This window comes from Nothoprocta perdicaria, unplaced genomic scaffold (assembly GCF_003342845.1).
Source record: "Nothoprocta perdicaria isolate Ctin4 unplaced genomic scaffold, notPer1 scaffold_46, whole genome shotgun sequence".
NCBI classification, from domain to species: domain Eukaryota; kingdom Metazoa; phylum Chordata; class Aves; order Tinamiformes; family Tinamidae; genus Nothoprocta; species Nothoprocta perdicaria.
The window spans coordinates 1,516,588-1,543,654 of NW_020455710.1; the positions used below are offsets into that span (position 1 = coordinate 1,516,588).

The window sequence follows — 27,067 nt, forward strand, 5'->3', positions numbered from 1 at the left end:
TGTCTGTTATTTATTTTTTTTTCCTTTGTCTTCTCTTCGTTACATTAAGTCCTCTCAGTCTAAATAGATACTGGTCAAAATGATGGAAATTCCTTGGGAAGAAACAGCTGCAGCTTGATTATCTAGCGGCAATTTTGTTTCAATAGAGGTGTATGAAATAATAAAGTGAAAATGTCACAAAATGTATGTAGTGAATTTGTATCAGGAAAAAAAGACATCAGTAAATCTATTGTTTATGCATCTATAATGTCTTCACTGGAAATTGCTCAACATGTTCTTCAAAGTTGAGCATTTTCACTTGACCTCAGATTTTTGGTTATAGGAAATCTCTTTTATGTAACAGTGTTTTTTTTTTGTATGTGACAGTAGCAAATTAGTCACCTTTCTGTCTTTTGGTATTTATACAGACCCTATTGCCATAGTAACTGAGCTCTTCATAATTGTTAATGTATTAATCCTCAGAACATCCGTGTGAGGTAGAGAAGTGCTCCTGTTCCACACATGAGAAAAACCTCTTAGGTGCCCTGAGATTCAGTATCTCTAACCCCTGAGGCCAGTGGGAATGGGGTTATGCTCTCATTTCCCTGCCCCTAGAATAGTGTGTTCTTCTTTGAACTGTCTTTTCTCTGCCCAGCTTTCTCAAATTAATGAATTTTAGTGAAATTAGCTGCAGCCATCTGGAATACGCTCATTTGCATACAAGTTCTGTGCAGCTGTCATTATTCTGCACATCAGGATTAATGAACTCTGAAGATCCAAGAAAAAGAAGTGTATGGACTGCTGCTGCATATTCCCAGCGGATCAAGACATAATTTTTTCTACCTATATATCACAGTGCCAAACATCGGCTACTTCTGACTGTACTACTGCAGGGCATATTAATTGCCAATATGTGGTTCATGTCTTTGTGTTGACAGAGCAGACACCTGTTTGTGATACGTCTACATTTGTTGGCTGATTTTGACCTTTGAAAAAATTCAAGTTTGTTTTTGAAATTGTTGCCCTTGGAATGCTCTACTATTGTTTTTGTGTTGTGTTCTTTTTCTGATTTTTAGGCAGAGCTTACTTCACGAGCAGAAAGGAAAAGACGTGATTCATTCGGGATGTTTGACGGTTATGATAGTTGTAGTGAGGACACCAGCAGCAGCTCCAGTACAGATGAAAGCGAAGAAGAAGTTTCTCCTTTGCCATCTAGTCTCCCGATTATAAAGAACAATGGACAGGTCTATACTTATCCCGATGGCAAATCTGGCATGGGTAAGTACATGGTACAAAGACTCTGCTATTTATGTTTTTCAGCTTATATTAGGAATTTGAGTGAGTCCAAACCCAAATGTTGGACAAATCAGCTGAGGGAAGGGTTTGTGGATGGTGGTGGTTGTTGTTATTCAGTTCATTCTGTTCTTTTGTTTTGAGTAACTGAAATAAGCTAAGCTATTTAATGAGCGTAATCAGAATTCTCTTTTGTGTGTATGAATATGGCATAGGTAGGTCGCAGACACTGTTTTATTTGGTGTAGAAAGATTCAGTGGGAGATGCTCTCTATTTATAAAGCATATGTTTACAGGCTAATGAGGCTGCTCATTAGAGTACTTACTCTCCTACTTAGAGTACTTCAGATGGGTTAATATTTTCACAACAGAGGTCTGGTTTTCATTTCAGTTCGGAAATCTGGATTGGCAGGCCTAGGTTCAAAAAGTTAAGAAGAACCATGAAAACACAGAAATTGGTTCTTGCTGATTTGTTCACTTTCTCTAGTGGTAAAACCAAAAGAGAAAAGAGAGACTGTTTCACTTATGAACTTGAGGTTCACATTGTTTTACTGATCTCAGCTGAATTTTTCTTAAGTTATTTTTCTGTATATATCTCTTCACCTAAGAAAGTGCTCAACTTGGTAGTGCCACCTACAGTGCCTTTTGCCTGTCATCTTTGTTCTGAATTTTTACTGAAGTCTTTATTACCCTTTTAACACTTTGCTCTTTTTCTCCTTTGATTAGCTACTTGTGAGATGTGTGGAATGGTTGGTGTCCGCGATGCTTTTTACTCTAAAACAAAACGCTTCTGCAGTGTGTCGTGCTCTAGAAGCTATTCCTCAAACTCCAAGAAGGCCAGCATTCTGGCCAGGCTTCAGGTAGCGGTACAGAAACCACTTTCTTTTTATATTTATTGTAGTCTGTGTGAGCACATTAACATTTTCACATAATTTTGTATGTTGAAACTCAAGACCGTATCATGGAACAAAGTCTTTTGTTCAGCAGAGCAAATTACAGAGAATAGTGACTTATTTTAAGTCTGCAGCAGTGGCCCACTCGCATCGGTAAGACAAGAAACATCTTCAATCTGTATGTGTAGTCACTATAAAAACCATATTTCACCCCTAAAATGCTTTTTGGCTTTAGAGAGATCATAAAGATTTCTTTAGCATTGCTCTCTGATGTTTTCTTAGCAACTATTAGCCTTACAAAATAAGTTCTGGTCTATTCATTTAGAATATCGATCACCTATTTTTGTAGTATGTTTTGTAGCATTCAAGGGAAGAAATGGAAGTGTCAGTAAATGCAGTTATATCTCGTTGCTGCATGCAACCAATGCCAAGAAATTGCATTTATATGGATTAGATTTAAGGTTCTTCCTTTTAACTAGCGTTTATAAGATACTTTTTTCCAGATAAAGAACAACCAAATCTGTATGCTCTTCAAGTTGGAATACTGGTACAAAACTAATATTTTGGACATTTTCTAGATTCTGTTTTTTTATGTAATGAAGTTTAATATTCTTTGTAATTTTGTGATTCTTTGACAGTCAACTTCCATTCCGTGCTCTTCTAATAGAAGAGTTCTATCTACCAGGAAAAAAAGTAGATCATCAGATTACTTTGAAAATGCATTTTATAATTTGTTACACTGATTTTTCACAAAATAGCGTGAGGGATATGGCACAGATGTGTAGACATTTCCAGTGCGAGTTTGGGAAGACTATTTATTTAGCTTTTTGTTGTTGTTTTAGGGTAAACCTCCAACAAAGAAGGCTAAAGTTCTACAAAAACAACCCTTAGTGGCTAAGTTAGCAGCATACGCTCAGTATCAAGCAACTTTACAAAACCAGGCAAAGACTAAGGCAGGTAATGGCATATAAGCAGATGCAAACAAATTCTTGATAGTGCAAGATTTATGGTTTATTGGCAGTTTCCTAAATAAAATAACTTTCTCTCAACAGCTGTCCCCGTGGAAGGTTTCAGCTGGGGTAACTACATCAATAGCAATAGCTTTACAGCAGCTCCTGTTACATGTTTTAAACATGTAAGTATTTTTTCAGTATGTTTATTCTCTGTGTGTGAGGTTTTTATTATTATTCATTTATTTAATCAGGAAAAAAACATGGTATGGATAATACTTTGATTCATTTTTGCAGTAGATTTGTATTCTAATGTGCATCATAGTCTTGGAAATTGACTTACATTGTAAACTGATAGTATGACTACTTTTAAGCTAAATATGTATGTTTTATTTTGTCCTTTAAAACCATTCTGAACACCATCAGTTGCTCATTGTACATACTTCAGCTAAGAAGAGAAAAGTAAAAGGAGGACCCTGAACTTGTGATTTTATTTCTTCCACATTTCATAAAAAAGATCAAAAAATAAAAGAATTATTTTCTTTTCTGTATTAGTATTGCAAAAATTGCAAACAGAATTCACAGAACACAGCCATGGGATGAGAAAAATACTTAGCAGCATCTATCTTTAAGATGTTTGTTAAAACCCATTTCTTAGATCCCATTTAAAATATTGCCAATACTTTGATATAAAATTGTCTTGGATTAAGTAAGAACTTTGATACAGATTTTTTTTTCCCCAAGTATTTATTTATTTGCAAAGCTGAACTGTTTCAGCTTCTTAGAAATAATTTCTAGCAAAATAAAACTTATCTGCTGAAAATTACCTTGAAAATTGACATTTGCTTTCATAGAAGTTGTCCGTAAGGGAGAAAGGAAATTTCTTTTTTTTGCCAAGTGCTGGGCTCCGTGCTGAGCCCTGTCGTCTCATAAATCAGCAGGAGCTGAGGGCCCTTGGCAGTTGGCGCTCCCTGAATAGCACCCTTTATGCGGAGGGGCCTTGCTGCTGCCCTGCGCAGAGCCCTGCAGTGCTGGAGCCTTGGGAATGTGTAGTGAATTCCCCGTGCTTAAAGAAGCACGTTTGCACTTTGCCTTTGTGATCCTGTACGTGTCGTAACAAGTAATTTCTTAAGTGCATATCAGAAGATACCGTTTGATAAGGTTTGATAAGCTGTTGTAGCAACAAATGCTTCACAGGGTCTGTTGTACTTCATTAGGACGCAGTAATTATGCCACTATATTAAAATATTGAGCTATTAGAAGGAATTCTCTCTTGTTTTCTTACTGTTTTGTGCATTATGCTCGATAGTATTTTAGTAACAAGAACAGATATAATACTAGCATTCATATTTTACCTTGAAAAATCTTTGCAGCCAAGATGGCAAAAGTGCTATTAAATCTACATCATGTTTCTCTCCCTGCTCTCTTTTTCTGTAAAAGGTTACTGTTAGTCCTGAGTTCTCCTTTGGTCGTTCCCACTTCCTCCATGGGTATTAGTTAGTGCAATTGCAACTGCACAAGTGCAAGTGCAGTCATGGTGCAATTTAGATTTAGTTTTGCTATAATTATTTCTTCAAAAATATATTATTAAACCATTCAGAATCTGAAGACACATTACTTTTTTTAGATCCTTATCTTTTGTTCTCTCCTGCTTTTTCTCACCCACTTTCTCTGCCTCTTAAGAATTAAAAGAAGCAATTTTCTTTTTGTCTGTCTGTGCAAAGCTTATTGATATGCTTTGTATATATTTTATTGCTTTGGTAATACTGAATGGATGTTTGTCTACTGTTCATATACGAATTCCATGCACATGTTCTGCATGTCTACGAGATGAAATACATAAAGCTTAACCTCAAAATACAGGTATAGAACTGATAGTACAGGATAACTATGTACCTACCCTTAAATTTGTTAGGTAAGTGTGTACCTGGTTGCACTATCTGCATATATATTTTATAGGGAGCGTTGAGATCAATATTAAATAAAAAGTAAGAGGATTTTGAGATGTGCAGTTTGGCTTGCTTGGCTTTGTAAAGCACAGCAGATTTCGGTTATTTCAAGTCTGTGCCTAATTTTCCCACATCACATGGCTTTTTGCTTAATGTGGGAAGTTATTCCTGCTTTAATTTTAATATAGACACATTATGAAACAGAAACGTTTAAGTCTTAAAATTCTTCTAGTTAATTTGAAAGTGTTCTGATGCCTCTAACGTGGCATTCCCACTAAATTCATACCAAATTTAATGTTGGATAACAGGGGTGAAACTCACCTGCAGTACTATTTGATACCAATGCACCCAATCTGTAGTTTGAATACTGAAGTACAAAGAGCTTTGTTTCATTTCATACACTAATGCCATGGCAGACCCAGAACTGGTCTGGTGCACTTTGCCCCTTAGCTGTTGAATTGCCTTATATCAACTGTGGATTTGGGTCTGCTTATGGAGGAAAGCTGTACCTCGATTTCAGCAAATTGATATTCACAGTAATAGTATTTTGTTACAGTTTAGTAACATACAACATGCTCTGTGATCTTTGTTATTAACTAGCATTCCCAATTTTTTTTTTCTAGACCGTTCTTTTTTTTTTTTTTTTTTTTTTTTTCAATTTGGTTTTAATAGCTCAAATCGTTCTGGTAACGAAAGCAAGTACGTTGCTGTGAGTCATGTGTCGGTACTTAATGTACAACTTAATGCCCATGAATAAGAGTGATGTTTTTTCACCTGTTGCTAGTGAGATGCATGTTTTTCTGAAGCTGGGCATTTTTTCAGTCTTGCAGTCCAATTTTATTGAGCTGCAATATTTCTATTCTGTTTCTCTTGTAACAAAACACTTCTAAATTCCTTTCTCCAAGGGGTCATATCTGGATTTTACACTAGGTGGCAGTGCTTTGCCTTTAACTTTGATTTTCTGTTTTCCTTTGTCTTCTCTGGTGATCTCCTCTAGGAGGGTGCAGTTTACACCCAAGATAACTGCCCAGTATACTTACATTTCAGGAGTTGGTAGCATTTCATTTGCTATTAAATGCTTGATACAAGCTGCCTATCTGAAATGAGGGCAGTGTGGATGGCTTTAGAAATAAGTTGTTTCACCCACCAGTTCTTTGTTCAGCTAGGCAGCTGTGTGGAGGTTCTTGGCCTTTAGGCATTCCTGTCAAACCCTGTCAAACAGGACCTTCCTGATTGCAACTTACCTTGCAGAGAAGGCAGCTGCCGCTCACAGATAAACCCTCCCAAGTCATCTCCTGGCTCAGGAAGCGAGGAACCAGATCTTCCTTGTTTGGGAGTAACGTGAAGCGGATCTCTTCGTCATGAGTCTGAAAGGTAAATTTGTTCTTACCTGTAAATTATGGTTCTGCTAGTTCATACTATGCCAATCCAGTCTTCAGAGTTACCCTTCTAGCCAGCATTTGAATAAGATTTAGCACTTAGTGCTGTATGAGTTCTTCAGAGCACTGTGCAAACATTGATTAATTGCATGAAGACCGAGAAGATGTAAAGGAAGGGTGGCTGTCGTAGCCCTGGTTTATCCAGTCTTCCTACTTGAAGAATTTTTATAAGGAGTGGAAAGATATATGGTATACAAGGTATACTGTAAAGCATCATTTCAGGCCAGTAACGATATCTGGCTTTTCAGTAGGAATGCTACCCAGGATGGCTTTCTCCTTCTAAAGGGTGAGCCATGTGGATTGGTGTAGGAGAAACTAGCAGAACCAGTATTTTCACAGACAAGGACAAATTTAGCTTTCTGCTATTTCCCTCTATACCAATCCATGTTTTAGAAGTAAAAATAGTTGTGACAATTCCTTTATCATGGAAGGAGAAGTGCTATCATACACTTTTCTCTCTGAATTAACTGAGCAGGTGAGCAGGCAGTCAAATATATTTTGGTGAAGTGCCACTGGATTGTGAGATTGTTCAGCACTGCTATTTTTGATTGACTCATCTGTATTTCTGTACAGAAAGACTTACTGAAATATGCAGTTTGAAAAGTTGATTTTCCCATTTCAGGCCAAAAGCTACAAATGTAAATTTAGACAGGATAATGAATATGTAATGGAACTTTATTAAGATGTTATATCTGCATATTTTGCATATGAAAATAAGTCATCTATAAATTGCTTTTTACTTTCTGTCTGCTAGATGGCAGAAAAGGACTCTACAGACTAGACTGGTGTAGATGGGACATAGCAGAACATGAAGAGACCAGGCTTTGAGAGTACAAAACTGGCATACTTGCAATAGAATTATTTTCCTTTAATATCTAAAACTTGTTACCTAGCATCATATATTCTCAATATTTTAGGGCATCCTCTTTTTAAGATAAATTTCATGTTTACTGCTGCTAATTGGCCATCACTGATTGCCGGCAAACTTCCAGCATTGTAATTACCAATCATTCAGAATTATGAAACTGCTTATCCCCTATGGCTCACCACCAAAAGTCCAAGAAGTTGGAGGCTGTTTTCAGTGAGCTGTTTAAATGCTGTGCTTGGAAAAAGCCTTGTGCATCAGAGAGAGGCTTTGAATCCTGCCTGCCTATTATGATATGGAATCAGAGGGTCCCTTCAGCCTCCTCCCTGGTACCTGAATGCTCTCTGCGCTGATTAGAATTTATTTCTCCTAGAGTACCTTTATACTTGGTAGAAGTATTGTTCTTAACTGTTGTTCTGTCCATTGTTCTAAACTATCTAAAATCTGAACCTTTCCTTTGTTTTTGGTTTCTTGTTGAATTTAGATTTATTTATTTATTTGGGTTAAAATTTAAGGGTTTAGATTCTTCAGCACTGCACGTTTCTGATATCTCTACATACCGTCTCTGACTATCTTTTCCTGATGCTCTGGCCAACGTACCATTCTTCCTGAGATGGCAAACTTGATGTAATTTATGTCTCTGTTTTGCCCAAATCCTTAAGAGCTCATCAGGCTTGTATTCCTTCTTGTAACTAAAACCTTAGTTTAAGCTTTCAGAACAGTGTGTGAGGAATCTAGCTGTGTGTTTCCCTTTGACTTTTATTAGAAAGATGCAACTCAGATTTTTTTGTTTGCTTGATGGAATGATCATTTACGGGTAATACAAAGTTTCTCTGAGAGGTTGTGATCCCATAGGAGATAACTCCTTTCCTAATAAATCTTCAGGATGCATTCAATAAATAAATCTTTAGCATTTTCAGGCAAGTTACAAATTTACAGAATGTATGCTGGATTTTGATATGTGACAATGGTATAATTTTTTAGTATTGTCAAATTCCTTCCAAGTAGAATTGTGGGGGGAATTATACTGTTCTCTGTGAAGTCAGTGGCTAGGCTCTAGTTAAAACCTCATGGAATAATGCTGACCTGTGAGTATATATAATCTGTACTTGTGCTTTACAGATGTTTAAATCGTGTAGTTGTTACAAGAGATAAGCAATAATAATTGTGTACTACCACTGCACATAAACTGCAAAGCAAAAATGGTTTTCAGAAAGACCAATTTCTAAATGTATTTTTGTCTATCATGTATAGCAGTTTTTGTCTCTTCTTGTAAAGTCACTCATAAAGCACCACTGTAACAAAAATAATTATTTTTGTGTGGAGTAAACAGAATGCTGAACTGGTCTTGTTTTTCCCCCTCTGTCTCAAATGACAGGCACCAATGGGGACGTGCTGGGGTGATATCTCAGAAGGAGTGCGCGTGGAGGTTCCAAACACAGACTGCAGCCTACCTACCAAAGTCTTCTGGATAGCTGGAATTGTAAAATTAGCAGGTGAATATCTTTATTAAAACCATTAAAATAACTGTAGAGGAAGACAATAACTTAGTGACTGTTCATGAGGGGAACACTTTTTTTTTTTTTAATGTGTTTTATCCTATGAAAAACAAAGTTAGTATTTTACGATTGATGGAGAAGTCTGAATAAATTTGTAACCATAATTTTGTATTTTTTTTAAATGGGCTTGTTTTTATTTTTTTTTTAGGGTACAATGCTCTGCTAAGATACGAAGGCTTTGAAAGCGATTCAAGTCTTGACTTCTGGTGCAACGTTTGTGGGTCTGACATCCACCCAGTTGGTTGGTGTGCAACCAGCGGGAAGCCCCTAGTCCCTCCTCGATGTATGTAAATATTAGCAGTATCGATTGATTGAGATAATTAAAAAGTCTGGTTCTGATTTAACCAAATTTGCTTATGATTTGAATATTTTACCATAGCAACAGTGTTTGTTGGAGTAGCCCCTGCTATATCAAGGTGGAAACAGTTAGGCTAATCAGTGACATAAACATGCACTGGTCTTATCTATGTTTTGTCATTAAATTCTTTGCCCTAACATACACATGAGTATAAACTGGGTATCATTCATTTTCTAAAGAGTTTTTGTTGTTATTTTCATCCAGGCTTTTTAACAGTCATCTAGGTTTTCTTCTTTACATATTCCAGGCTATAACATTGTCTCTAATGGACACATTTAAAAATCAGTGGCTTATTTTTTCCCCTTCATTTGCAACAGCCATCCAACACAAATACACAAACTGGAAAGCTTTTCTAGTGAAACGACTTACTGGTGCCAAAACACTTCCTCCTGACTTTTCTCAGAAGGTAAGGCTGATGCAATATCAATAATGTACTATAAACAAAATTACAACAGAGTGTGAAGAGCTGAAATATTTTACAATGGCACATTATTCCCTTTATAGTGAACATCTTCTAGTAGTTTTCCCTGGAATCTCTATTTTCCATTTATCTCTGCACATGTTAGTATATGCTGCCATTTGAAAAACTCTTCTTTGAAAGAAAGTCTAATTTTAAAATAACCCCCTTTAAAAAAGTGCTAAAAAGATGCCCAATGATAGATATTAGAGAAAAAGTAAAACCAATCTTGCTAATTCAGGGATTTTTTTTATCATTCATTTTTTTAAGAAGCTGAACAAAGTTTGCTAACACAGCATACATCTAGATGCAAGAAAATACCTAATTTTAAATGATATTTCTATCTTCTTTAGGCTAGATTGGTTTTTGTTTTTTGGGGAGGAGGAAAGGTATCTGTTACAAGATGGTGCATAGATTTTAATAGGAATATAAGGAGTCCTGTGTTATTGTCTCACATACTACTGTTCTAAATACTTCTGTTTTCTGCACATGTTCATTTCCATTTAAAACTTGGCTCAGTTTGAAGCCTAATCAAATAGACAAGGTCTAAATACTTTGGGGAGTTCATAATGGACATAGCAAATAACATATATTGTGTTTAATTTAAAGCATATTTAAAAAATACATTTTTCACAAGCAGATCAGTGTTTCCTTTATTTTCTTTCTTCCTTTCTTGATATCGTGAAGAAATATGTTTGTGAGTGGTCAACTTAATTATGCTCAAGTATTATTTTCTATGCTTTTGATCCTATTTTTAAGTGCTATACTTAGAGTGGTTGACAAAGCTTTTTTTTTTTTAAACTTTAACATTAGAGTTGATTGTTTCTCAAGGTCGTTTTTATCCATTGCTAATCACTGAGCAAACTTTCATTAAATCAATGGAAAATTCCTTTAACCGGTGTGGAATTCATTTATACTGTTGTAGGATCTAGTTACAATTAACCTTGTGAAATATTTCATTTTGTCACATGTACAACAAAACATAAGAGAACTTTTTGTTACTTTTGCAGGTGGATTAGCAAGTAATTGAATTAAAGAGAAGTACTTTGGTAGCAGAAGACAAATGCCTAGACAAAAACAGAGCGTATTTTTACAGATTTTTTTTTCCCCTGTTATTTTAAGGTGTCTGAGTGTATGCAATATCCGTTCAAAACTTCCATGAGAGTAGAAGTTGTTGACAAAACACATCTTTGTCGAACGCGGGTAGCGGTGGTAGAGAGCGTCATTGGAGGACGGCTAAGATTGGTGTATGAAGAAAGTGAGGACAAAACCGATGACTTCTGGTGCCACATGTACAGTCCGCTCATTCATCACATTGGCTGGTCTCGAAGTATAGGACATAGATTCAAAAGATCTGGTAAGCTTGTTGTATTTCAGAGGTGTCCTTTTGGCTGGTTGTCTTTGTGAAGCTTAATGTAAGCCATACTGTCACTTTAAATGGTTAATAAAAATAAGTCATTACTAAGTATATTTGTTTTAAGCCTAGATGTCCTCTACTGTTAATTAGCTAACATAGCGTAGAAGAGTATGCAAAATATTTCACTTGGGTTTTTTTTTTGCGAAAACCTGCGTATTTTGATAGCAATTTTGTGGCACAGTCTTGGGAATAATGCTTTTTTTTTTTTCTCCTCATAAGTGAAATTGTGTTTTAAGAGTATTTCAGGTAGAAATAACTATGAAAAATGGATGTGTGTTCAGTAGATTTTTGTGGTAGTCATCTTCAAATATGGACCTGCCATGGTAATAAAGTGACCGGGTAGTACCAGATATTTTCCACTGAACCCATTTATAAATAAGAATAGTTGAATTTAAGAGTGATGCTGAAAGTCGCTGAAAGGACTGTTCAGAGTATGTCAGTACCTGGGAACTTCTGGCTGACATAACTAGAAAAATGTACCATCTCTTCCATTACTGAAGTCTCTGACAAGGATGTACCACTTTTCCCTGTAGATATTACAAAGAAACAAGAGGAACATTTTGATGCGCCCCCACACTTATTTATGAAGGTGAGTTCCCTAGCAAGAACACGGTTTTTGCAGAGTTGATTGAGGAGCTCTGATTCCTGCTGTGTATGAAACAGGGCTGCAACTTTGCCAAAGGCTTGAAAATATGCCCAGTGTAAGTGGTGTGTTTTCTAATTGCGTTCTTAACCAATTCAGGCTCTTTTGACATACACGGAGCTTATATCAGAGGTGTTTTGGTCGTTGTGTGTCAGTAGTGTGTGGCGATGTGTTCTAGCCTCACTAGATTCTTAGCTTCTGGCACTGTTTTTTGCTTTAGGTAAAAGAGGTTGACACAGCTGGGGAATGGTTTAAAGAAGGAATGAAATTGGAAGCTATAGACCCTTTAAACCTTTCAGCAATATGTGTGGCAACTATAAGAAAGGTAAGAAAGCAAATGTCTATTTTGGGAAGGTGAATATGAATCCAATTTTCAACTCACTTTTATTCAGTTTTGAAACATAAGAAAAAGCTCAAAGAAAATAAAATGCAAGTCATTCACACTGAATGTCCATTGAATCTTTAGTTCTATGTGTGTAATATAGAAAAGCATATACCTTGCAAGTTTTAATTTAGTTTTTAATGCTTGAAAATTCAATTTTATTGTTAACTAAGAAATAACATGCTTATGAGATAAGTTTGCAGGCTGATCTTCTGCTAATAATCCCAAATATTCTTCAACCCTGTTTTGAAAATCCTATCTTGCTTACCTGTGAAAGTCAATGAAGATTTTTATATATTTATATATATATATGCATATATATATATATGCGTATATATAAAGAATGTACTTTTTTCCTAGCTGAAAAGAGCATCATGTGAAATATATTTTAAAAGGAGAAAATGTGAAGAGTTGCTTAGCATCCTCACGTAACCTTATCAATGAGTAAGGTTGCTATCTTGATTTGCTTTTTCTTATTTATGTAGCATTAAATATCCAGCAAGATAAAATGTGAACTAAAATATAAAGCTTAAAAAGCTTATGTTCACCAAACTAAGTAAATAAATGTAGAAATTAGAAAAAGGATTTTTTCCTCCTGATTTTGCGATTAATTAACCTACTCTTTAGTATGCAGAAAATCTTGGAGACAGGTATGACGTTTGTTTCTTTGTTTTGTTTTACCTGAATGGCCTTATAAATGTTGCCATTAGTACTCGGTTGTATTTACTCTTTTGAAACGTGGCATGCTTTCTTTCTAGCCTTATCACACAGTTAAAGGAATTTAATGTAAAATTTTGTTTTTCTTCACAAAGGTTTTAGCAGATGGCTATCTTATGATTGGGATTGATGGCTCAGAAGCAGCAGATGGGTCTGATTGGTTTTGTTACCATGCTACTTCCCCTTCTATTTTCCCTGTTGGTTTCTGTGAAATTAACATGATTGAACTAACTCCACCCAGAGGTACATATAGCATTCTGACCACATTTTATTTTTAATATTTTTCAGTGATATTGTATATGCCTTATGCTTTGTTTGTTAACTTAGTCTACAAAGTTCTTGTCACTTTACAGGACTTTCCCGAGTCTGAAACAAATATTACAACATAATTTCAAAGTAATCTAAAACAGTTACCGAGCCTTTTTGTACGTGAAAAGACAAACTGATCATCTGATTGGTTCACTGGCTAAATTAATTTGCTTTTGCTATCAGAACTTGAGAGATTAGCCCTAAATTGAATAGTACAGCTTAAGTGAACAGAAAATGTAAGTATATATAAGTCACTGTTCAGAATATGTTGGTACTTGGGAAGTTCTGGCAAGCAAAGGTTTAAAGAACACTTAAAGAGTGTTAGACTTGGGCCAATTAGTAACAATGGTAGTTAATTAATTGAAATAGATTCACAAACTTGATTTTTGTAGAAGTTGCTATAGATTTATGCATGGCGTAATCCCTGCTATAAGAAAAGCTGTCTGTCCACTAGCATGTTTGCTTCCAGAAGACTCTCATTGCCTTCATCTTTCCTCTTTACTACCTTCACAGTTTATTTTACTTGCTTGTGTAACAGCAGATTATAATGATTTTCTGTGTAGTTTTTATATCCTTATTCTAGCAGACTTCTGTTTGTATTTGTTGAATGATTTTTTTGAAGTAATACACAGAACAACAGTACAACAAGAAGATAATAATTTCGTAGCACTTTCTTTAGCACACGCTAGTGAATCTGTCATCTTTGAGTATGTAGAAAGTCTGCACTTGGACAGATTTACAGTTATTTTTCACAGCTCATTTATTTAGTTTATTGCCAAGAACTTCATGGGCCTGATCTCAAAATCAGAAATATGAAGAGTGTTCATTGTTTTGTTTTGTTTTTCTCTAAACCTGCTCACATTTCAAAAAATATGTGGTCCAAGATGTGGTCCAACATTATAAAATATGTGGTACAACATTAATAGTTGTAGGAGGCAAAAAAAGTGTATGTCACTACTAATTAGTTTAGAAATAAAAACATTGAATTGATGAAATAGCGTAGAAAGTAAATTCCTTTCTGTGATGCAGCTTCTCTGTTTTATTCTTCAAGTAGTATTTTTACAAGAATATTCGAATTTTACTGTTAACACATTTATACTACTCTTTCTTGTGTTGTGGCACAATAAGAGAATAAAGCATTCTCTATCTTCATATATATTGTCCCATCTTTTGCAATTTCCTTAACACCCTGTATCATCCACTGGGAGATGATTATAAATCCCATGCAATAATCTAAAAGCCATTTGAATGGGGAATTAACAGCTGTAAAATACACAATGTAATGTGCATTAATATAGCAAATATTACTGATATAATGGGATATAATGACCAAAGCTTCTTAGCTCTTGAGGTGTACTCTACTGTCTAAATTGTGGCCTTGAAAATGGGCAGTTTCTTATTTCTAATTACTGTAGTTAGAACCATGTGCCCACGTCTCCTGTACAAGCTCTGAGAAGCTAGAGGCTTGTGTCCAAATCAGTCCCGCTAGAGCACCTATGCATAAAGAAAAAAATCATTGATATATGAGATTGAATTATTAGTGCCTGTATCACTTGTTAGCTATCCAGCTACTCTGTGCAGATATGACATATTTAACTCTGGATGCCATTTCCAAATTAGATTTAGCAGTATGGACAGTTTAAGGATGTTGCTGTGAAATTATTGGGCTTTAAGCTTACAAGCTTATTCCTTTGAAACATCCTGAGCACTTATTGAATTCACCAGAAGCTGCTGATGCTTAGAAATGTTCAAGAATTTGGCTGCATTTTGGACCTAGGTTTAGCTGCATGTTAGCTGAGTCTTGTCCTTCAGGACTGACCTCAGTGGGAGCTCTGTACTGTGACTTAAGGGAGTTCCCTCACTGTGCCTAGCCCTGGGGTTTTATTCATTTATTGTCATGTCTAGCACTATGCCACCATGAAGAAACCTTTCAAGCTGTGTTTGGTCCATGAGTTTGGGTAGCTTAGACTCAAATTCTAAGTCTTATGTGTTTTTTTGCAAAATCAGTAGAAAGAAAAAGCTGAATGTTTGAGATTATTTTATTCCCTTTGATTTTTTTTCCCATTGGTTTTAAATTTGAAAAAAAAAAATGGTGTAAATTACCTTATTGTTGCTGTTTTAACCTTGTTATTTAAGTTTGAAAATATCCATGACTGTTCTGTTGAAAATATCCAGGACCAGTCTGTTCCTAACAAACCAAGTTTTTCAATAGTGGAGCTCTTTCCCCACAGGAAAGACACTGGATTTGCGTAATTACATGATCTGTTCTGGGTGATTTCTGTGGGGCAATGTAGAGATTATGGATCTACGTGGACAGAAAACTTCAAGTTTGAAAAAAATATTTTTAATGTTAAATGACACTTTCTGTATTATCTAGAAGTCCTTTCATCTTGATTGTTGCATTGGGCTGTGTCCGGTGGACTGTCCTTGTCCCTTAGACCAAAGCTCAGAGCGGTGGAAGTTTCTGATATTAATATCTTGTTTCTTTGTCATCTTTTTAGCAATAGCACAGTGCCAATATACTGTTCTTGTAGATTTTATTTATAAAGCTTGCAGCTGATTTGTGAAAATGTTTAAAATTCACAGGTTATGCAAAACTCCCTTTCAAATGGTTTGACTACCTCAGGGAAAGCGACTCAATAGCAGCACCTGTAAAGCTCTTCAATAAGGTAATAAACATCATACATGTGTACTTAGAATCAACTTTGTATTTTCTTTAAAGCTCTGTCTGTAGATTGACCCATTTCATTTTGTACGACTTGGAATACTTAAGACTGCAGTGCCTTTTAAAGGAGCTATTTTGATGTTTGAATGTTTCTGAAAAGTTAAAGAAAAAAGAGGGTATTTGAAACTTTATAAAGGATACTTTATATACTTTATCTTTCTATACATAAAACTGACTGAAACACTGGCTTCAGTAGAGTGGTTGAATGACTGTGATTAGCGTGCTTGATTCCTGATTTTTACCCTCTTCATGTGTTCACTTTTTCAGGAAGTTCCAAACCATGGGTTTCATGTTGGAATGAAACTGGAGGCTGTAGATCTCATGGAACCTCGCCTAGTATGTGTAGCCACAGTAACTCGCATTATCCATCGCCTGTTGAGGATACACTTTGATGGATGGGAAGATGAATATGACCAGTGGGTGGATTGTGAGTCTCCAGACCTCTATCCAGTGGGATGGTGTCAGCTAACTGGGTATCAACTACAGCCTCCAGCACCACAAAGTAAATTTTGTTTTTGTGAATAGCGTTAGCAGTTGCTTTCTGCTCGTTATTCTGTGATTTGTCTTAACTTCATCCTTTTTTTTTTTTCTTTTCTTCATGAAGAAGTCAGAAGTCATAACAAAAAGAGAAGATATTACTTACTGTTGCTTAGAATTACATAGTTCCAATCTCTTCTGTTAAGTACTTCTGGGCATTTCTGGTTTTCTCTTTTTGTTGCCAGGAGAAGTTTACTTTGTCCTAGGAAAAAATAATTTTATGTACTGATCAGTTCTGGATAATATCATTAGGAATTTCTGTTGCTTTAAGATTGCAATTGTATGTGCTTTCTATACGAATTTTGATGGAACTCAGCACATGCATAGAGTTATTCATGTGCAAGATATGTGATAATAGATGTCTGTTTTTCAGTACCTGTTAATAGGATTATAGTTAAAATAAAAGAAATTTTCCTCAGAAAAGTTATTCTTCCACCTTACTTCTGTCATTAAAGCTACTATGCAGGATAGAACATCTTTTTAACACAGCTGAAGAGTTTTTTCAAAATACCAAGCTTTAATTGTGCTTTTTAATTCTTTTGCAGCATCAAGAGATAGCCAATCAAGTTCATCAAAACAGAAGAAAAAAGCTAAGTCACAACAGTACAAAGGACATAAGAAAAGTAGGTGACAAAATACTGTTTGCACTTTTTCTTCCTGTTTTAAAAAGTTTGTGGTCTCTCCCTAAGTCCCTATTCTCTTTGGAAGTGTTGCTTGTGTGTAAAAATAGGTGTTATGGTTAAAGGTGCAGTATGCCATAAAAGGAACTTTTTAATTAACTGAGAATATTTTTTATGATTTGTGATAGAGTTGATATTGTTAAATATATTTTATATGAATTGTAGATGGACAAATGTTAAAGTATTTTTGGTATTTGGAGATTGCTTTAGTTATGGAATATATTGAATAACTAGGTATATTGTCTTTTATGGAATATATTGAATAACCAGGTATATTGCCTTAAACAAACTGCTCAGGTATCAATTAACACAGTTTCTCCTCTCTGCTTTTACTTATTTTTAACGCAGCTGTAGAAATAATCAAGTTGTTTGGATCAGGAAGAGAAGTAGGAAATTTAAGGCATTATCTTGCTCTTACCCAGTCTGGTTCCTTTTGAAAACAAAGTGTCTTGTTTGCCAGTTTTCTAGGTGAGAGACATCTGTGGGAAGCTGACAATAAATAGCATTGCTTTCCATGAATATTTTTGTCAAGGTAAAACATAGTAATGACTGTTTTTTAAGAATCTGAGCTTTATAAAAAAGCTACTCAGATTCTTTACATAGTAATTGTTTCCTACAGGATAAAGTTTTCCTTAAAATGGATTGAATAGTTGTAGGAGTTGAAACAACAGCACCTAAGAAAACCATTGCTAGAGGTAACTAGAGTAAATGTCTGTAGACCAATGATCTCCTTCAAGTACATGCTATAGCCTAGCTGTGCCAGGCTTTTGCCTTGTCCCTCTCCTTCCATCTATTACCTCTACAGAAGTTTCTTGATCTCTTTCGTACTGCACTAGTGACAAAGACCCTGGTAAAGAAAATCTCTTTTATCTGCTGCCATAGTAAGGAGATTTGTTCCAAGAGGACTAGTTGTTTGTTTATCTCTGCCCTGAAGCCAACTTGTAATATGGAAAAGGGAAGAACTTCTAAGGACTTTCTCTGTTGATTTGATACTAAGAAGTTGAGTTCATATTGTGCATCCAGAGGAGGTGGAGACCACTTCATAGAAGTATCTTATAGTTCGTTGCCTACTACATGTTCTAAATAGTTTGTAGCAGTAGAAGTACTGAGTCACAAGAAATAGTAATTTGTTATCATTACTGTTTGGAATGCCTGAATACTTTGGTTTGGTGTGATTACTGAAATACAGAGAACAAAATAATTTTATTAAAGGCTTAACAGGCTCTTTTGAACCAGGAGACCATACACAGAGGAACAGGAATCCACTGGCATCCTACTCGGCCTAGCCTTCGATAGGCCTCAGTTCTCAGTGAACAGTCTGAGTTACCTAATGCACTTTAACCCAAGCGTTTATTTTAGTTTGACTTGATGTTTAGAGAGGAAGATACCAGTTGGGAAGAAACCTGTCAGTTTGTCCAGCCTACCCATGACAGGTGGGGTGCGGAGGAGCTTCTCTGGTGATGAAGAGTTGACTCCTCCTCCATATCGAACCCTGCCAGCCCAGACAGCCCCGGAGGCCTTCCAGCCTCCCAGGACTAGCCGAGAGTTGAGTCCCAGCCTCAAAACAGGTAACTAGCCACCTCCGTCTCTGTTACTGCAGAGGGAAATGATGGACAGGGTGGGCACCTAAGCATGGCGTAGCATGGAATATGCTGACTCATCAACTCTTTCTTTTTTCTCTGCTTTTTGTTTCTCTTTTTTTTTTTTTTTCTTTCTTTTCTCCTCTTAGAGATCTTTTTCATTCTCATTGATGCACTCCATCACTGAATCAATCTCAGGGAAAAAGGATTCCAGCCTTTTCAGACTTTCAGCTGAGGCCAGATTGCAGTAGTACACAAAGGCCCTGTGGAGCTGCAGTGGTTTAAAATACAAAAATGCTTTGAGTTAAATGCGCTGAATGGTAATGTGGGATTGGGAATATCTGACATGAGCAGGAAATTAGTGTGAATTTTCTCTTATTGCTGAGAAAATACTATAAACAGAAGGTAGAGGGATTTTTACCTTTTCATCGGGGGAAAGCTCTAATATTAAAGATTTCATTTATTCATAATATTGAGCAAATTAAAACCATAAGGTTTATTTAAGAAAGGTTTATGTAATGTAATCCTTGATTTTTTTAGAAGTCCATTTCAAGGAACTGATAACTTCTTCTCTTGCCTGTTCCTGATATGAAGGCCACATAGATTCTCTTTGAATATGATGTACTTATATGATCTGTCAGACAAACTGAATTGTGGCCTCCCTGCAGGACAGTTGCCAGGTTGATGCATTTATCTCAACTTACACTCTCTTAAAATTTCTTTCTGTATGAGAAGGCTGCAGGATTGCGCTTTTTGATATATTCAGAACACAGATTCTCTTGTCTGTATATTATCCCTCATGTTAATAACCAGTCACTTGCCTCCTCCTTTCGACCCTGAGGACAAATGTTGACTCTTCTTTGCATCACTCAAGATTTCTCAACTTGTCTTGGTTTTTGGGGATTCAAATACTGTTGCATCTCTTCAGGGATGAGTTGAAACAAAGAGCTTTAAAAGTGTTTAAAATTATTTTTGATTTCATCTAGCACAGGAGCTATAACAGAGCACCTCTATGCTTTTCTTTTGAAGTCAGCTTCAAAAGCTGACTTTTCTGAATATATGTCAATGAGTCCTTGATACAAGACAGAAGCGTTACATAGGAGAGAAAGTTCTCAACTGCATTTTTTGCACTTTTCTTCTTTTATGGCAAATCTGTAATTAAAATGCAAGTATTTAGTGCATGTATATCCATAGACTGAATTTTCTGAGTCATTATAGCCCTGTGTTCCTACAAAAATCCTTCTTTACCTTCTTGAGACCTGATGCTTTTATCTTCTTTAGGAGTGCTTCACATTTCCAAATTTTTGAGAAGTTGGACAAAATTTGTTTAATTTACAATACAGTCTTTTTATTATGCATGCTTTTTTTCTTTTTTTTTTCCTTTTAGCAAGACTACCTATTTTTTGTCTGAGAGATAGGGGAGACATAGCCCTGATGTAATTGTCTCAAAATGCATTTGAGATCAAACAAAATTCATAGGTTGTGTGTGTCTTCCTCAGCATATCTCAGTGCCTCATACTTTAATAGTCACAGCTACACAGCTAGGCTATAGACACTTTGCAGGATATTCATATATGGCTTTGAATGAAAATGGTGGAACACTGTTGATGAGACAGGCATCTAATCTAAAACATCTTGTCTACCAGAGATCACTGAGGAGCTCTTTCCACCCTTACACCATCATCAGTGAGGAGATTTCAGTGGTGCTTCTCTGGGTCTGGAAGAAGCGTTCTTGTTCTCCAACAAAGTCTTGCTATTTCCTTCATATACAGTGTTTTGAATCCTTGACTCTTGTGAAATGGTCTTTAAAGCAGATGGTTTCACACAGAGAACTGTTAACCAGCCTGCTGGGGAGAGAGACACCTGGGCCTCGCTCAGGGTGACTTGCCTTATATTTAGTGCACATAGAGTGACCTCTAAACCATTGCTCTTATTGCCATAATGATGTTTCTGAGAGTGGAGGAAAAGACATAAAACAAATTTTCTTTGTTTCCATGTGAAGCTTGGAGATGCTTAAAAAAAGAGTACTTCTCATGTCTCTGACCCTTTTGCTTAGAAGATGATCAGTCAGATGACTTCATAAGACATTATTTTTCTTTCAAATATCTGTTTTTGTTGCATGTTTGTACATAAGCTTTTCTTAGGAGGAGTTTTAATTGATAGCTGAATAGTAGGGAGAAGTTAACTAAAGTATCATTAAGTATCTAAATGTAAGGATTTGAATTCTAAGTAGCCACATGCAAGCCAAGTTGTCAAGACTGCTCTTGCTCTCATATAGCTCTTGTTCTTGCTCCTGCAGAATTAAATCCTGGGGGAGAGAAGGAGAGGCAGGTAGAGTTCAGGTGATATTCTTAACTCCTATGTGGTATTTTCTTAAAGTATTAGCAGGTTATCTAAGTAACCAATTATGTTTCTATCATTTAGACAGCAGCTTTGTTGTCCTCTGCAGACCAAAGGAAACGGGCCATTTGATGAGAGTTGGCTATGAGGCAAGGAGAAGTGAAAACAAGCAAGGGATGTTGGACCAAGCAGATGGGGAGGTGGCATCCGTTAAATAAGTTAGCAGAGTTTGCATCATGCTTCAATTTGGGGGCTGTTAAATAAATTTTCAAAGTTTAGATATTATGTTTAGCAGAAGATGGATTATAGAACCATAATAAAAGAATAATCAAATGCTTTGCAATTATAATAGGACTACAAATAGCAACAAGTTATGGGTTTTACTTTTAGCTTTCAGTGCATAATATTTCTGCATTTCAAGAGACATTAATATGCATATAAGTTTTGTATTCAGTAGCTATAAGCTTCAATACTTCTCATTCATTTGGTCATAGAGAACCATTTTTCGTATAAATCAACCTTTTAATGTGGGTACTGCACCTTTAATGAAAATATTGACATATTTTGTTTTCAGTGTTCTTTTCATATATTATGCTCATTTTTATAATTATCACTGTTCATCAAGAAATTTGGAAGGTAATTGTGACATTACTGCTATTCATAACATCCTTTCTTTATGTCTTAGATCCATTTCTATTTTCTTTTTACAAAAGACAGAAGAAGGAAGATTAAGGCTACGAAAAAAAAAAAAGATGTTTTGCTTGAATGAAAGAGACCTTTGGAATCTTAGAATTTTAATGATGTATTGGGAAGTCCTTGTCAAAGTTCTTGCTTGTCCGCTAAAAGATTGTTTAAAGTTAAATGTGGTTTGTAGATTGGAAATGACCAGTAGTTATTTTTACGTGACTGTGGAGTAAACAGTAAGTAAACTAGAGAGTAATCAGTGAAATAAGCAGTCTTTAAAGTGATGCTTCTTACTTTCATTTACACTTTCTGGTTGCCATCTTAGAGCAGAGTTTTCCACTAATAAATTCTTGCAGGGAAAATCTCTGTAGAGGATATATGTAGTGTTAAAAGAAGAATTATGTTCTACATTTTAATAAGAAATTCGGAAATCTGAGATCTGTTTCCGATTGAAATCCCATTAAGTAAATTTAAGGGAAATGTGTTCATGCTTTGAGTTTTACGGTTCTTTACTGTTCATCTTTTATTTTTAGTGACTTCATTACAGCTGAAGGAGGAGATGCTGGATGGAGAAGAGTATAGCTTCCTTCAAGGAGCATCCGATCAGGAAAGCAACGGATCTGCCAGTTACTACATCAAACAAGAACCATAAAGGTGGAGCTGACAGAAGCGAGGAGCAGAATATTGGTGATAGGAAAAGAGCCTTTCTCCAAGACTGACTGATTTTGTTCCCACTTTGACGGGACAGTTTGGATGGCTGTGTCCGGGGCACTTTGCTGACTGTAGATGAGTTACACTCAGTTCAGAATTTTTTGGAAGGACGGGGAAACTATTTTAGTGAAAAAGATTTTTCAATTTATTAAAAACAAAAATGGACACTTTTGTGTTGTATTTGAAGCTTTTGAAAGAATTTTGTAATATTTTCAAGTTCAGATTTATTGTGCATTGTTAACAAGAACTGAAATTCTAATTTTTTGGTGAGATTAATTAGCAGGACTGTGGGAAACTGTTGGAGAAAGATATAGTTGCAAGTACAAATGAACTGTCGTAACAAATGAACCTTTTTTGGTACAAGTCGGGAGACTTTTAGACTCTTGTGAACTGCACTGGTCACACCTCTGATTTCTATTGTGAAAATAAGGAATTTAAGCCCTAATTTAGAGGCATGAATTGTAGGTGGGAGATAGTTCTGTAAAGCTCTACTCAGTGAGTAGCCCCAGTTGCAATGGAGCCATCACATGAGAGAGATTTTAACTTTTTGAGATGTTTTTATTTAGTTAAAATACTTTTTTTATATAAGATTTTTTAAATAAAGTTCCTTTGGGGTCTGATTCAGTGCCCATTAATATCAGTAGCCTTGTCTCCATTGACCGCTGTGGGCACTGCATCGGGACTCTTAAGCTCTTGTCTATACATGAATGTCTGTAGTCTTGGAATGCTCCAGCAAATGTTTACAGAACCCTATGCCAAACTGGACCTTCAGAAAATCCCCCCATTTGGGAGATGAAATTCAGCAATGAATTTAGACTGACGAAGAAACTAGATGGACAATAACTCAGGCATGTCTTGGTAATGAAAAGGGACTTTTGAGCGTTCTTTTGGTTTATTTTCTTTTCCCTTCAGGAAGATTTAGGTATTTTCTCACCATCGTAGGTATTTATTTCTGAGCTTCGTCGCATTCAACACTGATGTTCCACATGGTGCCAGGTGAGCGAAAAAGAACCATGCATTGTGGATGAAGAAAAATAGTTCAGTTCTGCAGAGCTTGCTGTCTCCCTGTTGCTGGGATAGTGTAATATGGAAGTTAAGATCTGAGGAAAAAATATGTTCAGAAACAGCATCTGTTCATTTTTAGGAATCCTTGCATCTCACTTCAGGTATCCCTTATCTCCACCTGCCTGACTGTCCATATGTTCTTTTAAAGGCAAAAATCATGCAAGAGAGTGAAAATGACTAACAGTAAAATGTGAAGTGCTTTAGCTTGAGCTGTCAATGATTTGGATTTTATCCTTCCATGTTTTTTAAACTTTTTACACTTTTGTAGGTGGCTTCATTCATGAAGTTCATTAGCAGAATGATTAATCGGCTCTGCAGAGCTGTGACTGGAAAAATGTGCGTCAAGAGCTTAAGCGTTTACCAGTAAGGTTCATTAACTAAACTCTCAGGAATTAACTGCGTATGTTCTGTAAGTTCTTCTGGGTCTTAGCAGGTCCCCTTCAGAGCCGCACAATGAGCATCTGACTCTTGACCATAGGTTAGGGCTTAAAAAAAAAAAGTTTAACTTCTGTGTTTTACAGGCTATGAAATGCTTTAAGGATATCAACCCACAGAGATAATTTTTCTATATTGTTGTCTGAGCTTAAAAAAAGTGCATAGATGCATAGAAAGTTGAAAACCAGCAATTTGTTGTTGTTTTTTTTTTCCCCTAAAATATTGCTCTAACTTTGGGTCATAGTATTGGTAACATGCACAGATTTACCTCATTCTATGCAAGAGGGGTTAATTATGTAAAGTTTTGTATTTACTACCGGAAGTAAAAATTGTCCTGTATAGTGTAGGAATGTCTGGAATTCTTTTCTCCCTTACTGGTAAAATTTCTTTAATGAACGCTTTTTGACAATAGTTGACAATATTGACATAATCTGGTTATCAGGTTATAAACATCTGTAAATTCAGATGATAAAGACATTTAGTGCTCTAACATAGCCATAGCAAAAGGACTCTATTGGGCTTGGTAGACTTCAAATGCATTCTCTCAGATTCCTGCCAGACCATTATCTTTATTTTAATAGTCCGTATTGGAGGATAGCCAATCCTATACGATTGATAAGACCAATGTAATGGTATTTTTGTGAGACTTTATTTTCCTGGGCTCTCAATTTAACCCACTGAGAGCAGGTTGGCAAGTTCTGCAAGAATTGGTTGGTGTTGGTAAGCACCTCACTGTGGGTTTTTGAACTGGACAATTTGCAGATGGTCCCCATCAGCTGTGACAGGTTGGCACAACTTTGCTTTCGTCGAAGTCCCTCGTTTTAACTAAGCGTCATGACTTAAGTAGAAACACTACTGCCTAAGTCTGCGTTTCCTAATATAATTTTGAGCTGGAAAACTAGGCTGATAAGGAAAACAGAAATCTGGATCCCTCAGCTTAGGTTACCAGACCTAGAACTTGGTTTTCCGGTCATATCTGTTCGTTTTTTTTTAGGTAGTCTTCAAGTGTTAAGAGGAAAATTTAGCACTTATGTTGAATACACTTCCTGGGTTGGAGAAATGTGAGAATTCGATTTGAAGTCTGTCAGTCTTCATAATTCTTCAAAAATAGCTATTTTTGTTGGCTGAACACTAACGTCTGAGAGTTGAGTTGCACTCTCAAAGTACCCATGCGCCTTTGGTAGGAGTTGCATGCTGAGATTCTTGGATGAAATTCCACTCGTGTTTCTGAGTTCAAAATATACCTGACTTGCACAGTTGTCAAGTACAGTGAAATCTGCCCTAAGCAAACCCCATAAGGAACTAAGACAAGGCATTTGCTTAGGAGAGGTTTAAGTAAAACCTGAGCAAAATTCGGCCAGGCATTTAGAGAATGGTCTCTTTTAAGGTGGGTTCCATCCTGGCTGCAGTACCATAGTCCAGGCTTCGCTGTATTTGTAAAGCATTAAATAACATGGTTCTACAAATGTTTATTCACACTCTGAGCTGTGTTACTCGGCTAAAATAAGAGCAAGGGGTTGGACGTCTGAAATCTTTAATGGGGGTCAAATTAATTTCGGTATTTGGCATAGCAGGTTTTTACAACCGTGGGGTAGTGCAAGTCGCATCTTACCTTGCAGCTACCCTGTTTTATTGCTCAAAATCTTTCTGATTTTTGATTTTTATGTTATTTTAAATACAACTCTTTAATCTTTTCCTTGCTGCATCAGAGGAAAGCTAAAGCAGTTATCAATTTCTTGTTCTACGGATACTAACACGGGTTTCAGTGTTTGTTTGTTTTTATTATTGTTGTTTTATGTGATGTGAATACCCTCTCCCGTCAATATTTGTACAATGGTGCTAATATATTTGGTAACAATCCTTTATTGGGAAGGGATTTTAAAAACTGTGATTTAAACTGAATTTTTCTTCCTTTTAATTTTCATATTTAAGAAAAGCCACAGCCGTTTATACAAAAAGGCATCACCTTTGGCCCCTGGGAGATACGTTGGGGCGGGAATCAAGATAAAACAAATAGGGTTTTTACATCATTTCTGTATGTATTTGATATATAGATCAATATCTGTACAAATTTAATCTTTTATTTTCTTGGTAATTTGTGTGGTCAAAGAGAGAGTATTTAAAACTTTCTCATGCAATGTACATAACTACGTGAAAAAAATGCTTTTGGAGAAATTAATGTTACTTTCATTTTTACGAGACTGCAGATTTTCAGCATGGATGTGAAAAGCATTAAAATTATAACTTTGTGTACAAGATGAAAATAATTCACTAAATTTGCCTTTTTTACACAAAATAAAAATGTTAAAAGCCTGTTTCTGAAGTGATTGTTGTTGAAACACATGACACCTTAGCCCTTAAGTGTACTCCAGCTCCCAAAACTGTGATTTGTAAAACCGGCAGTATTATAGATAGCCCAAGAGAAAGGTTGTTCTGAGCACAGGAGAGCATGGAAGTGTTTGAATACAACAGGGAAAAGGAATGGGTAAGTGTAAGCTAGCAATAGATTAATCAGTTAGTGGAAGTACTAGGGGAAAAAGAAGTTTATTTAGACTTAAAAAGCCTCTGAGCTTTTGAGTGAATTTTTCAAGATACTTGTTGTGAAAGATAGTTTTTAAAACTATCCCCCAAAAGAGCTTGCAAATTAGTTAATAGGCTCATTAACTAAATAGTAAAGTGTTTTGCTTAACTATGCTCTTAAGTGCTTTTAAAGAGGTTGATTAGAAGAGGTGAAGGTACTAGCCTTGCACTGGCCTCCCTTCTTTCACAGTGGGTACATGTTACTGTGGTAGAGGGAATTTTGAAAAGGAGTGTCTATTTTTTTTTCTAGCCTAGATCTGCTCTTCAAACAGCTGATGATGGTTAAACTACAACTCAGCATCTCTTCAAGTACCTGCTCATGGTGCAGCTCGATGTAGTTAAGGAGGGTTTTAAAAGCAGTGCTATAGTGAAGACAACTCCTGCATGCAGAGGAAAGTTTGTATCTTAAATCTTCCTTCTCCCTGGGAGAAGGTTGCAATCATCAGGTAGCTTTCACTGCATTTTTCATCATAAGAGGCCTCTTTCAGAGTGAACCCAACACACAGAATTAGTTTTTATCA

The 27,067-nt window shown here is 36.0% G+C and overlaps 1 protein-coding gene across 1 annotated transcript in view; it reads left to right on the top strand.

The window, feature by feature from the left end:
- Positions 1-23,029, top strand: part of MBTD1 (mbt domain containing 1) — a 28,353-nt gene extending 5,324 nt beyond the window's left edge. The window contains exons 3-17 of the mRNA XM_026046779.1: positions 1,056-1,257; positions 1,998-2,131; positions 3,007-3,121; positions 3,217-3,299; positions 8,746-8,863; positions 9,075-9,209; positions 9,602-9,690; positions 10,864-11,098; positions 11,692-11,747; positions 12,022-12,126; positions 12,996-13,143; positions 15,796-15,878; positions 16,202-16,436; positions 17,017-17,094; positions 22,289-23,029. Coding sequence (XP_025902564.1) covers positions 1,104-1,257; positions 1,998-2,131; positions 3,007-3,121; positions 3,217-3,299; positions 8,746-8,863; positions 9,075-9,209; positions 9,602-9,690; positions 10,864-11,098; positions 11,692-11,747; positions 12,022-12,126; positions 12,996-13,143; positions 15,796-15,878; positions 16,202-16,436; positions 17,017-17,094; positions 22,289-22,407 — 1,887 coding nt within the window. The 5' untranslated portion in view covers positions 1,056-1,103 and the 3' untranslated portion in view covers positions 22,408-23,029. The remainder of the gene's footprint in view (positions 1-1,055; positions 1,258-1,997; positions 2,132-3,006; positions 3,122-3,216; positions 3,300-8,745; positions 8,864-9,074; positions 9,210-9,601; positions 9,691-10,863; positions 11,099-11,691; positions 11,748-12,021; positions 12,127-12,995; positions 13,144-15,795; positions 15,879-16,201; positions 16,437-17,016; positions 17,095-22,288) is intronic.
- The last annotated feature ends 4,038 nt before the right edge of the window (positions 23,030-27,067 follow it).